The 13,751-nt window shown below is 47.0% G+C and overlaps 1 protein-coding gene across 1 annotated transcript in view; it reads right to left on the reverse strand.

Moving 5' to 3' along the window:
* LOC102973453 (FERM and PDZ domain-containing protein 2) overlaps positions 1 to 10,241 on the reverse strand; it is a 62,512-nt gene extending 52,271 nt beyond the window's left edge. Inside the window, exons 1-4 of the mRNA XM_007106635.2 lie at positions 9,986 to 10,241; positions 8,186 to 8,343; positions 3,776 to 3,797; positions 1,357 to 1,511 (exon numbers count right to left, since the gene is read on the reverse strand). Coding sequence (XP_007106697.2) covers positions 1,357 to 1,511; positions 3,776 to 3,797; positions 8,186 to 8,343; positions 9,986 to 10,241 — 591 coding nt within the window. The remainder of the gene's footprint in view (positions 1 to 1,356; positions 1,512 to 3,775; positions 3,798 to 8,185; positions 8,344 to 9,985) is intronic.
* Between the last annotated feature and the right edge of the window lie 3,510 nt (positions 10,242 to 13,751).

Raw genomic sequence — 13,751 nt, forward strand, 5'->3', positions numbered from 1 at the left:
CTGTGTGCTTAACGCACCCCTGTAGCTTACTGAGTTCAGTGCCCCAGTGAGGGTCGAATAAGCGGTGGAAATCACTTCACAGGTCCCTGACCGAAATCACTTTATGATTTCCCGATGGCAATGCTGCAGATCATCACAACGTCCATCCGGGGACAACGACATATCAATGGATGGTAGGCTCTAGTGTCCTTCGAATACATGGACCTCCTCCGTCCCCACCAAATCCTCTGGCTCAATGAACAGGAGTGACATGTTTACACACCAAGAGAGAAGGGGTCCAAGAAGGAGGACAGGATGGGAGAGGCATTTTCTTATTTTTTTTTCTTTCTTTTTCTTTTTCTTTCTTTTGGTCACCTGCACAGCTTTCCGGATCTTAGTTCCCCGACCAGAGATCGAACCTGTGCCCCCTGCAGTGGAAGCACAGAGTCCTAACCACTGGACCGCTAGGAAATTCCTGGGAGAGGCCTTTTCTGATTGACTGTGGGCAGCATCTCCACAGCCATCCCCTCCTCTCCATCCACATGGCCCCCGTCTCAATTCTCCAACACACCCCTGGACAAGCGCAGTGCTGCCCAGCGAACACCTCACTTGCCTCACCTGAGTCCCAGCTCTGTCCTGGCCTCAAGGGGGACCAAGGCTGGTGCAATTCCTGCTCTGGAGCTCCCTGTGGGATCAGGTTGAGGCTGTCTCCTCCTGAGACCCCCTCCTTACTCGGCTTGTCCCCCATCCTTCCATCACTCCCTCTCCTGGGAGTACGTCCCCAATAACTAACTTGCACAAGAATGCCCGCCTCTGGCATTGCTTCAAGGAAACCCAGCCTAAGCCAAATGATCACTATGTGTCGGACCCCTTGCTAGGCACTGGCGGGTGCACAGGGCAGCAAGCAGCACCGTGTGACGAGCACAGCAAGGGGACCCTCTGCAGGTACAAGATGGCAGAGGGGAGGGAGCGGCCAGGGACAATGTAGGCAAAGTCAGGGAAGGCTTCTCGTGCAAGGCCTAGAGTTGAATTTTGATAAGCTAACTCATGGGTCATAAACACGACTGTTTTTATGAAAAGAGGCTCTTTCAAAGATCTCAGGGGTCTTAGCCACATTAGAAATCTAGGCTCTCTCAAAGATCTTCACTAGCACTGCCCGATAGAACTGCAGTAACAGGAACGTTCTAGATCTGTCCTGTCCAGTATGGTCCTTGCCAGCTACAAGGGGATACTGAGCACTTAAGTGTGGTCGGTGTGACTGAGGAATTGAATGTTTTATTTCCTTTCAATGAACTATGACTTAGCTCATTTGAACTTCAACAGCCACACGTGGCTAGCGAGTGGCCCCTGGCTTGGAAAGCGCAGATCTACACTGACCTCGGAGATGGTGCCCAGAACCAAGCCGACCAGCTGTCTGACGTGGAGACTGGCAGAGGCTGGGTGGACAGCCACTTCTTCCCAATGAATCCGACAAGCTTCCAGGATGGACTGCAGCGGTAGCCGCCTGCCAGGCTGGTCTTCACACATGGTCAGCAGAATGGAGTGCAGGGGCTCACAGAGCTGCAGGGGCTGGAGAGTGGGGCAGCCACGTGAGAAGCCTCCAGAGCCACAGCCCCTGAGGCCAGTGCCTTGTGAGGTGTGCCGTGGAGACAACTAAGAACGAATGTTCTCATTAACTAGACAGATGCTCACTCCTTCTGGGGAGTTTAGGGAGGCTAAACAGGCTGAGGCCTGTTTATCACTGTTTATCACTGAGGCCACAAAATGCAGAGCAATTATCTCTGCACCAGCTGTGTGTAGTTTGCTGCTTTCTAATTTGGAACGTCCTTCGGGGCGTGGGGAGCCCAAACACATCCTTGAAATGCCTACGAAAAATAGGTGCTTGACAAAATGGATTTCTGCCTATGCAAAGCACCCAGATCAAACCAGGCCAGCCTTTAACTCACATTCACCTGGCCAGCTTGACATTTTCTCTGATTATTTAGGTGGCTCTCACTGGGCCTTTCCCCTAGAGTGTGAGCTCCAGGACCACAGGGACTGTGGCTTTTTCACTTTGGAATCTCCAGTGGTCTGCGTAAGGTCAATAATCATTGATTGAACTTTATGTCACATGTACACATCAAGCAAAAGAAAAAATAGTTATTTTATTAAACCTTCCCTCATGTGTTTGAATGACCATAATTTATATGGGGAAGGTCTCAAATTCATACTCACTCTCAGGTGTTTTCTCACCCTCACCCATACTCTAAGTTATTTTCCAGATGAAGACTGCACTTCCATCTCCGGCCACGGAGCATGAGTTGTGAATGCCTATCTTCATGTGTAACCAGGCTACTGAGTCCCACACTCATATAGCACATCAGAGGACCTCCTACGTGCCGGGACTGCGTGGCTACTTGCAGTATAAGGTGGGAGACAGTCCCAGCCTTTAAGAGGTGTAAAGTCTAATGAGGAAGATGGTCACTTAAAGAGACAAGGACAGTACAGGGTGATAAGGGCTTTGGTATCAGAAACATAAGACATGGTCATAACACAGAGGAAGGGGCCTAACCCCGTCTGGGGAGGGAGGAGGGAGTTGGGGAAAGAACTTGAACTAAATCTCAAAAATCACACTGGGGCTGGCCAGGAGAAAGGCTGGGGAGTGAGCCACAGACAGAGGGAAGAGTGTGGGCAAATGTTAGCATGTGTCTAGAAGGAAGGAGGCTATGGGCAGGACCAGGGCAAAAGGACAATGCAGGGCCCCTTGGTCAAAATTGTTAAGAACTTTAATGCAGAGCACTGAATCAAGTGGGGGGCCCTTTTAAGTGCAGGGCCCTGTGCTATTACACAGGCCACACGCCCACTAAGCCAGCCCTGATTATGACAGAGTATCAGAGAGGAACCAGGGTCACAGGTAGGAACCAATTCTGGGCTCCAGGTATGCTCTGCTGAGAAGTGGAATGCAACCCCGTGGGGAGTGGGGAACTGTGAAAGATTCCACAGGAGAGGGACGTGGGCAGGTCCCTTTTCAGAAGAAGTGCCAGAAACACTGGGATGTTTAATCGGAGAGGACAAGGGTGAGATGGAAGGAAGGGAGGAAGGAGTTTAGGAAGGAAGGAAAGGGGGGAGGGAGGAAAGAAATCAGGCAAACAGGCTGGACAGAGTTCTCCAATGTATGTTCTTGTTACACTCGTTTCTACGGAATTCTTACAGTGTCAGATGAAAATTTACGCATACACACAAACACACACGTACGCATCCTGTAGTCAAAAATTTTGTAAAATGCTATGATAAAATTTAAAAGTTTCTGTGCTTTACGCCTTCTCAGAGTCTTTAATAAAGTACTCTGACAACTCTTCAAGAAGAAGACATCGTAGGGACATTTTCCCAAATCAGTTGAGCACAGAACCCTTTTTCATAGAAGCATCTCACTTCAGGAAGGGCTGCTTTAAAGCCTTTTTTATAAATTGGTATCTTCAGTATCTATAAAATCCTCTAGCTTCCTACTTCCTCTGGACTGGAGTGGCAAATAAGTTCTTATCTTGCTTGCCAATCCCAAATTGTGTCTGTCTGGAGTGCCAAGTTGAGTAGGATTCTGAGGTTCTTTCTGTACGCAGCTGGAGCAGTTCTTTAATCGATTGGTAATCCTTCCTAGAACCTAGGAGTACAGAGTGGTGGCACATAGCTCAACAGATGTGGTCCCCGCCCTAGGAAAAAACTAAATAAATCCAAAGACATGACCTGGCAAGACTCTGAATATCTTGTTCACAGACCTGATTTGGTGGAATGTGAAACCCTGCTGACCAGTAGAGGGTCATTCCCAAAGAATAGACGTGCATCTGCCCAAGAGAAAAAGCACATGATTAGATTTGTCACCTCTGTTATTCCACGGTCCTGTAAACAGGATACAATTCATTTCCACATGTGGCAGACACTGTTGGCTGGCTAGCCGAACAACCATCTGCAACTCCCTTAAACTTTGCTGCATCCTACTCTAGAGGCTGAAAGTCTGACGCTCAATTTTTGTGAAAGATGTGAAGTAAGTCTGTTAGGGGGTTTCTGAAAAAGTTTGTTCTTTACTGTCAACAGGAACACATGTGGCTGGTCCCATCCTTTCCCCCCTGTTTCTGTCTTGAACACTGATGTGATACATGGAATCATGGTAGCCATCTTATGACCATGAGGCAATAAGCATAAAGACAAAAAGTCAACAGCGAAGGAGGATAGATTGGAAATATACAGCCTAGATCCTTGATGACATTTACCAAGCTTCTGACCAATCTCTTGACTTCTCGTTACATAAATAACTATATGTATGGTTCCAGCAGCTGTATTTTAGGCTTTCTGTTTCTTGTAGCCAAAACCGTCTCTACATGACATACTACGGTTCAGCCCGATTAAAAAGCATCATATGTTGTCAGAAACCAACATGGTGTAACAGAAGAGCATTATCTGACTTCCCTGAGCCTCAGTTTCGTCATCTTTAAAGTGAATATTCTGCCTGAAAACTTCTGAGGATTGAGTAAAGAGGACCTGGACATGGTAATAATAATATTCATTATTGTTTCTATTATTATTAGGCAGAGAACACTTACAACAGACTAAGTCTTTCTCTATGTCTTTTACTTATATTAATTTATTTAGTCCTCACCACCATCCTGTGAAGTATGTATTTAATTTTCCCCATTTCACAGAGGAGGAAACTAAAGCAAAGACAAGTTAGGGAACTTGCCCAAATAAGACCTAAAGCCTAAACTTGAACCAAGGAACCAGAGCCCCTGCCTTGAGCCACTTGGCTTTGTCACCTCTGGAACATACTAAATCCTCAATAAATGTTTATTATTATTATTACTATTATTATTAGGCTTCCATTATAACTGACAAGGTACGTTTCCCTTAAGATTTTTCTCTTCATGAAATGATTTCTGGGACTTTGAAAGGGAGACGTTGAATTCACAAAGCATGATATGTAAAAACATATCGTTACTTGAGCAATCTACTGAGTTTAATGCGAGTGGGTTTTGTTTTGGTTTTTACATTTTTAGGTCAAGGGCATGTGTCCAATTCACATGTGCCAATTAGTCCTCTTCTTGGTCCGAAACTGTACACCTAAACAAGCTAACCACTCCTCTGATAAAAGGCTAGACAGGGAAGTTCACCAGCTGCACCCTCATTTCCAGAGAACTGACCCTGAGAATGGCTGCCTGAGCACTGTCAGAGGCACCATCCACACCTGGGAACTCACCTGGATTCCAAGAGCTCTATCTTAAAGTGTCCCAGCACAGGGCCTAAGGCTGCAATGACAACAGGCCTCATCCCAAATCCCAAATACAGCCCACTGGTAGTTGCTGCCTTGGAGAAGGGTAGTGAGAAGGATTCTGAAGGCAACTCCTGGCTCAGCATGAAAGAACATCATGATAGATTGGTAATGTCTGCCATGATCCCGGGATGGGGTGATGGTGGCACGAGTGCCTTGTAGTTAGAGACCTGCCCACACCTTCCACCTGCACCTAGAACTAACACTCCAAGCAGTGGGGGAAACATCTCAGTGTGCTGGGTACAGCTGAATGTTGCCCTGAGGAGAGGGGTCAGAGTACATCCTCTTAACCTCAGAAAGGGCCCAGGGCTGTGAGAGGATTCTGAGCACAGCCTCTCTTGAGACTACTTTCCTGATTGTCTACCCCACCTCCCACAGGACCCAAGCCAAACTGGATGAAGACAGGAGACCCTGATGAATGGAGGAGAACAGCAGTTAACAGAACTGCGTGGTAGGGATGCTGTAAGAGAGAGAATGGCCAGGTAACCTTGCATCCTGGCCTAACAAATAAGGCTGAAGGCCAGTGGTTTCTTCTACTTAAGCCACATTCCCATATGCCATGCCTAGGGAATTAAACCACCAACAAAATTGCTGTTTGGTCCATTAAGGACTCAGTCCCTGCCCACATTGACCCTCTCCCAGCTCATACTCACCCTTTCCTTCCTGGCTCAGATTCTCAGCAACACACTGCCCTAGTTCTTAGCTCAGCCTATTCCTTGAGCCTTGGAACTCTGGGAACCCTCCCTCCTCTCCATGGAGGAACATGTGCAGAGGGAGAAGGATGTTCTTCTCCAGCTTGGCTCAGCTCCAGGATGGTCTGAGCAAAGGAGTGACTAGATCTTCAGAAGACACTCAGCAGAGGCCAAGCTGCAGTCAGGAGGGTGATGTCTGTCCCTCACCAGTGAGTGTTGGGAAGGCTGGGGAAGGACCCCAGGAGCACTCAAGATCTGTCTTGGCTCAGGTCCTGGAAAAAGCAAAGCCTGAAGCAAGGATTCAGTGTGACATTTCATTCAGGAGCAGTAAGCCCAGGGCAATGAGGGTGAGGAGAAAAGGGGGAGGGAGGCAAAGACAGATGTGATGTGTGGGGTCACTACGCTGGTCACTTCCTTGTAACAAGCGACAAAGCACAGCAGGAAGCACAGCACACTAAGCCTTGGCACTCAGAACTTCTCTGGAAGGCTAGCAAGACTTTCCTAAAAGCAGTTCATGAAGAAAGGAAGAAGGGAGAACTTATCTTCTCCTTCCCCTCCCATCTCCCACTTCCCATTGGTAGAGTTTCACTCCATAGGAAACTAGCTCCCCTGCACTTTCAGGTTTCATCAGCAGGCCCCTCTAGTGTTTGCTCAGAAAGTCAGATCCCAGGATCTGAAGTAACAGTGCCCACCCCAGCGCTTGGCAGTTGGAACAAAGAATCGGCGTTCGGGAGCTGGCAAGCTCCATACAGTAGGCTCACAGGAAACATTCTGACCAGGCCCACCTGTGAATGACTGCAGGCAGGAAGAAATTAACACATCCCCTCTGGAGGCTGACTGGAACCAGGAAGTGTTTGACTTTACTCCCTCCTCTTTTAGTATAAAAGAAGCCTGAGTTCTAACTCAGGCACGATGGTTCTTTGGGGCACAAGTTCACCATCTTCTTGGTCTGCCAGCTTTCCAAATAAAGTCGCTATTCCTTGCCCCACCCTCCCAAAAAAAAAAAAGGATATGTCACCTTAGCTGAGTTCAGAGTGTAGGAGGCAACTTGGTGTGGGTGGAGCATCACACAAGAGACCCAAAAAGGGGCAATCTGAGAGGCACTCAAGTCTGTGTCCAACACAGGAGTCCAGGGATTCACCCCTGGAATCTGGCAGTGTAGGAAAAGGTTCAGGGACCTGGAGGGCTGGGGCAACTGCCAGTGGGGTGATGGAGCCCAGGCCACTGCAAAGGTGACTCATGTTTTCGCTGTGGTGATCTGATTTGGAGACAAACCAGTCAGACATGGGCCCAAACTAGACAAACCTGGAAACCACTGAGGTCCTACTCTCCAAGCGCAAAGGAAAAGCAGCTCCCATTCCAGGATGCCTCCTGGGAGTGGAAATTCCAGATTTGCCCTTTTCCCATGAAAGGGAAAGGAACAGAACTCAATGATTAAACACACACTATGCCCTGTCCAGCATTGTGTCCCTGCCTGACATCATTCTTTACTTAGAAATGCTTCTTTTTAAAATTGAAGATCATGTTTCACTAGAATTTTTTACTATTCAGAAGCAAAACACATCCATGGAAAAACAAAAATCACCACTGATGTTGCCATCCAGAAATAATCACTCGAGACATATATTTTTAGAACTCTGGGCATGTGTATGTGCGCGTGCGTGTATGTGTACACAACTAGGATCATGTTGTACATGTATATATTTAATTTCTTTTCAGGTCATTAAGTTTCTACAGCTTAATTTTAATGCTGTCTTGTTTCATGTCCACTCTCACTGGAGATTTAGATTGTTTCCAGTTTGTCACTAATGTCAACATTACAGCAATAAACATCACTGCAGCCAAATCAATCTTTACTCATGCCTTGGGCTACATTCCACTTGAGGACTTGTTGGGCCCTTTTTACCATTTTGCTATATGCTGCTGGACCATTTATCTACAACTTTTCCAGAACTTCTTTTTGAGTATTTCTAATAAGCTGATTTATTAGGTCATATTAACCCCACTTTACAGACATAGATTTTGGAGCTCAGAGAAGTTGACTTGTCCTCATCTAAGAGCTAATAAATTACTGGCAAGAAAGCCTGGGAATAAAACTCTTTAACTCCATTCTGCTTCAGTGTTCCTCGGGGCTGAGCTGGGAGCTGGGGATGACCTAGGACCAGGCGTTTCCCAGAGGACAGGCCCAGGGGTGCTGCAGAGACACCACATGACTTACCTGAGATGCATCAGGCTGCTCGTCATCACTCTGGCCCGGTAGCAGTTCAGGGGCCTTGAAAGGAGCCGCCTCTATATGAGAAACATGGTCTTGGAAGGAGAGACTTCCAGTCGCAGAAAGCAAGACTGACCAGGGGCAGACCACATAGTCCGAGGAATCTGAAACCAAGGCAGCGATGCGGGTGTAGAGATAGGGCTGCCATCTGGAGGGCCATCTGTGCGACTGTGCCCGGCAGGTGCCTTGCAAACCCCCCTCTGGGATGAGCTGTGCGCAAGACCCGGGGAAACATGTAGTGGAAGGAATTCAGCCCTGACGTGTACAGGCATAGGAGCATGTGTCATGAAAGGTGGCTGCAGCGGTAGCTGGGAAACTAGCAGCTGCGTCCAAATTCACAGGCGGCCCAAGAGTTTCAAGGTAAAAGGTAAAGAGAGATCAGATCCACCTGGAAATTAGCACAAGTCTGAGTTCTCTGGAGCCAATTCAGGGACCAAGATAGCCGGTCTTCTGGGTGTACTATAGCTGTTCATCAGAACCTCCAGGGCGAGGAAGAGGGAGTGAAGACTCAGGAAGAAGATGCAGCTGAAGGGACAAGTGCACAGCCTCCCTTCATCTCCCCAAGCGGGCACCCTCACCCTGACTGCGCATGTGTCATCTCCCGCATGGGGCGCCTCCACGGCTGGTTGCCAGCCCCCAAGCACGTCTGAGTTCGGAGCTGACATCTGGGTGTGGGCACTCAGTGTTTGTTCCAGTTATGAATTTAATGCCTCGAATCTCCAAATCCGTCTTTCAAGACCTGCTCCCTCCCTTAAGCATCTTTTACGGCGAGCGCGATGTGCAGTTTTCTCAGTAGAGGGCGCTAGAAAGACATTGCAGGAGGCGGGCTCTCCTGCCGTTTCGAGGTGGGTGGGGGAGCGGTCACCGGTTTGTGCGTAAGAGTGACGCTCTGCTCCTACGCACGTCCCTGGGCCACCCCTCGGGCCGACCTTGTCAAGTGACCATCTTCTCGCGACCCGGTCTACACAGACTCGGCGGGCTCCAGGCCTCCTGCCGGCACTAGGTCCCGGGGCTGTGGCTCACCTGCTCCCGCCCCCAGCCAGAGGGTCACCTGTAGGCAAGTGCCTATGCCTAGCTTGTCCGGTGACTGCAGACGGCTCTGGCCAGGCAGAGCAGAGAACTTTGCCATCATCGTGGGGTACAAGCACAGCTCCTCCAGCCGATCTGAACCCCAACCTGGGGAGGGGGCTTCCCTTCCAATTTTGTCCCTCACTGGGTACTACCCTCAATCCTAGGGGGCCATGTCGAGTTTTCTTATATCTGACAGTTACTTTTCTATCGGATTTATAAATAATTCTTTATATTAACCTCCCCTGTTTAGACCACTGAGTGTGTGGGTTCTGTCCCCTGATGGGACACTAGCTGTTGCAGCATCTTGCAGGGGACCATTTTGCAGGTGCCAGCCATCCTGATAGCTGCCCCCTGCCTCCTGTCTCTGATTCTGCCCAGACTGCCCAGGTGTTGGGAGACGCCCACAGAGCTGCAGCCGCTCTCTCCCTAGACACCATGCCCAGAAAAGTTGCAATACCAAGGCAAAAGAACTTTCTTCCAACTCTGTAGCATGCCATGGGTCCAGGAGACAGAGCTGCCCTCCCAAAGCAGCTCCGTGGGTGGGTGTCCTTCGCCTACTCATTCTAATACCTCAGACGGATGACAGATCAATAAGCAGCACCCAGAAATGTGTTTGTTTGGGAAGCTTCACATTCAGCTCCCTGTGACTCAGCTGCCCCAGTCACACACTCTTACCACCACGGAGGTCTTCCAGGAGCCGCTCAGCAGCCAGGGACAAGAGGGACCAGATCTCCTCTTCAGACAGAGCTTCGCCCCGGACCTGCAGGGCACTGGCCAGAGTCACAGGGGCCGGGCTCATGCCTGCAAAGACACACGTGTGGCAGAGCCCTTGCAGTGTCCAGGAGCATGTCTGGACCAGCACTGGCCATGCCAGCCCTGGCCATGCCAGCCCATGCATGGTCCAGCCCCCTCTGCAGCACACCAGCCCCATGTTTTATCGCTTGTGTCCCCAGGGCTGGGTGCAGGGCCAGGCACACAGGAGAAGCTAAAGCAGTGTTCACTGGGGGCTGGCTGGATTCAGCTGGCTCTCAGTGAATGAGCACATAAATAAATAAACTCCCAGTTAAGTGTTAAGTCAATAAATGAGCTAATGAACAAACAAACCATGAGAATGGTTCCCTCTGACCTGGGCATGTGCTGTCACAGAAAGCTTCCTTGTCTGGGGAATGTCTCTCGCCTGCTGCCCTCTCTGTCTGGGAAAGTGGGTAAACAACCTTTTTTGCCTCCCAGACATGATTCATGTCTTTTCCTCTCTGTCTGCCACAAGCAGAGTTGGATTTGGTGCCAGAACCAGGCCTGTCTCTAATGATCACCAACACCTGCCTGAAGGACAAGAATCAGTAGAAGGAATGGTAAGCCCTGTGTTTTGAAAAGGTGTACACTCACAGGAAAGCAAGGGATTGATCTGCTGGGGAAGGAGGTGAGAAAGGCTGGTCTTCTCTTCCCTCTCTTCTTAGAAGCTCTCTTTAAACTAAAGCTGACGTTTAAATGTCTGTCCCCCTGACAAAGCTGCCACCCACTAATCTCCAGCGTGGAGAGCCCCAGGTGCGGTGGCAGCAGGAAGAGGCCAGGCAGGCTTTTCCTAATCCATTTGCGTCACTGATCTTTTCTATAGCCGGAGCTCTGAGGGCGGGTGTGCTGAGTTGGGGGCAGGGTGGGGAGCACATTATGGCCCAGCCATCCCTCCATCCAACATGCTAATCCAAGCTCTCCACTCGCCAGCTGCTCAGCTCCCTCCACGCGCCTCCAAGACCAGCCTCCTGCAGCCTGATTCCAAGGGGAAAGAGCCTGGCTCTTCCATCTGTCCCCTGAGGGTGAGAAGGGCACCGCAGCAGAACCTAGACACTTTCTGTATGTGATATTATTTACCACAAGGAGTCTGTGAAGAGGGACTGTTGATCCCATTTACAGGCAGGAAAGCAGTCCAAGGGAATCCAGATAAACAATGATGGAATCAAAACTGTAATCCAGGCCCTCACTTGTCTTTGTTTTCTTTTTTCTTCCTCCTACTTCTTTCAAACTTTTCTTGAGACTTATGGACTAGGCATTCTCATTCTGCCACATTTTTCTAAATCTTTATAACCACAATGAAACACTACCTAGTAAAGAAAAAACAATGGGACAAGATTATGATTCTCAAATAGGAAATGAAATCTCTGAATCTCAAAATGAAGTATCTCTCAAAAAATATGAAATGTGATTTTTTTCTAGCTATTTTATGACTTGAAAAAATTGCATTAAATGTATAGAAAGGGTGGAGTAGTTAGTTAATACCATCATTTCAATATAGTAATTGAATGGAAGGACAGCCTTTTCAACAAATAGTACTGGATCCATCATGAAAAAACTCACACCTTATACAAAAATTAACTTAAAATGGATTATAGATTAATGTACAACATAAAACTGTAAGTTTTTAGAAAAAATAAGAGACAATATTTGGATCTAGGACTAGGCAATGGGTTCTTAGACTTGACACCAAAAACACATGCCATAGAAGAAAAAATTGATAAATTGGACCTCTTCAAAATTAAAAACTTTTGCTCTCAGAAAGATGCTGTTAAGAGGATGAAAAGACAAGCTAGAGACTGGGAGGAAATATCTGAACATGTGTGAGGGGGTTAATGTTGCCATGTCTGCTTCTTCAGTAGATATTTCCTGTGTCAACTCTTAATAACTCTTGAGCAGAAGAACAATATTTGCCCATCACAGGCTTTTGTGCAGGGTTTTGAAATGAAGAGACTGAAACTGGGGACTTCGTGATTATTGAGCATAATGTAGTCAACACTTTCCAACACACGCTAACAGGAGGAACAAAATGTATATACTGTATATATTCACATTTTCAATTTACCAAGCAGAGGGAAATGAAAATATGCACAATATGTAAAAGGGAGTAGGACAGTGCCTAGCACAAAATAAATATTATATAAGTATTAACTTTTATGATTAATATTGGACAGCACTGACCTAGTATTCATAGGGAATTATTATACTGTACTGAAATATTACAAAAGTTATTATAGTTATAGATGGTCTTAGATCCTAAAGGTTCTATATTTGACAAACCAACATATTAAATTTTTCTTATTTAATAGCCAGCTAAGAGGGTTTAGGCTTGGTTGAATGAGATTTCTGCTCCTATTTTAATTTTGGAATGTAAATGTACTTACCATCCTGCTTGAAAATAAATTTGACTGCACTAGAAATTTGCCCTGAAAATTTATATATTGTGCCTCCTGTAGAAGGGACACAACACCAGCTATAGTCTTACAAAGGGATTAAACCTGAGTCATATCAGGTCTCTGTATCTAGCTGCCATTTTATGACCTTTAAAGGGTAAAGAATATATTGAACTACACGGAGAGTATGCCATTGAGAAATCCAGACTTGGGAAACTCTGCAAGTCAAATAGCCTAAGTTCTTCAGCAAATAAGTTATTTAAAAAAGAAGAAAGGAAAGAAGGAAGGAAGGAAGGGAGGGAGGAAGAGAGGAAGAAAGGAAGAAAGAAGGAAAGAAAGAAAGAAAGGAAGAAAGAAATGGAAAGGGAAAGAAAGAAGAGAGAGGGGGGAAAGAGGAAGGAAGGAGTGAAGGAAGGGAGGGAGGAAAGGAAGGAAAGGAAAGGAGAAAATGAGGTAATGGGAATGCCAGAGTAAAAACCTCCAAAAAACCCTCTCCTCCATAAAAGCAGTGATGAAACAAGCAGCCTTGTAGATATAGTAAAGATCAAAACAGAGTTGTAGCTCTTTCAAAACTCCATTGTCAGAGAATTATCATTATTTGACCTGTCTGGCAGTTCTCTGGAAAGCCCCTCTCACAATGTTTGCTATCACTTGACCCAATTCAGAGCTTGCCCCGTGCAAGCAGACTTTTCCCAGGGGACATTTCTCAAAAACAATCAACAGCAATTGTTTAACATTGCAGCTGCTGGAGGTAGCAATAACAGTTGGGCAAACAGCAAGCTAATTAAAAAACAAAACAAAATAAACAAACAAACAAAAACCTTAAAAGAAGAAACTGGGAAATGAGATATCTATAGTTACCTTTGAAAAGCTCCAGAAAATCCCTGAGAGGCAAAACACTCACCTCTGGCTGACCATGAGATTCTGAGCAAGTCCGAAGTGATGGCTAAGACAGAGTGTGTACTGCCTGGCTGAGTGTTGAAGGCCTGGTCTCACATCACACAGAGCCCTCCAGCAAAGACTGGGAGAATTACTGGTTACAAGCACTTAAAGAAACCCCTGTCCAATCATTAGGTACCCGCTAAATTAACTGAGTGGAGACTTCAGTGGCTATCATGACAAAGAGTACAGACTTACAAAATTAGTTCAAGAAAGTAACTAAACAAACAGCAAATGGGCTATGAAACAGTCATCATCAGCCTTTCACCAGCATGTTGTGATGCCTCTGGGCTTCTCTCCAAGTTTTTCTAAACGGTCTG

This window comes from Physeter macrocephalus, chromosome 20, assembly GCF_002837175.3.
Source record: "Physeter macrocephalus isolate SW-GA chromosome 20, ASM283717v5, whole genome shotgun sequence".
NCBI lineage: Eukaryota > Metazoa > Chordata > Mammalia > Artiodactyla > Physeteridae > Physeter > Physeter macrocephalus.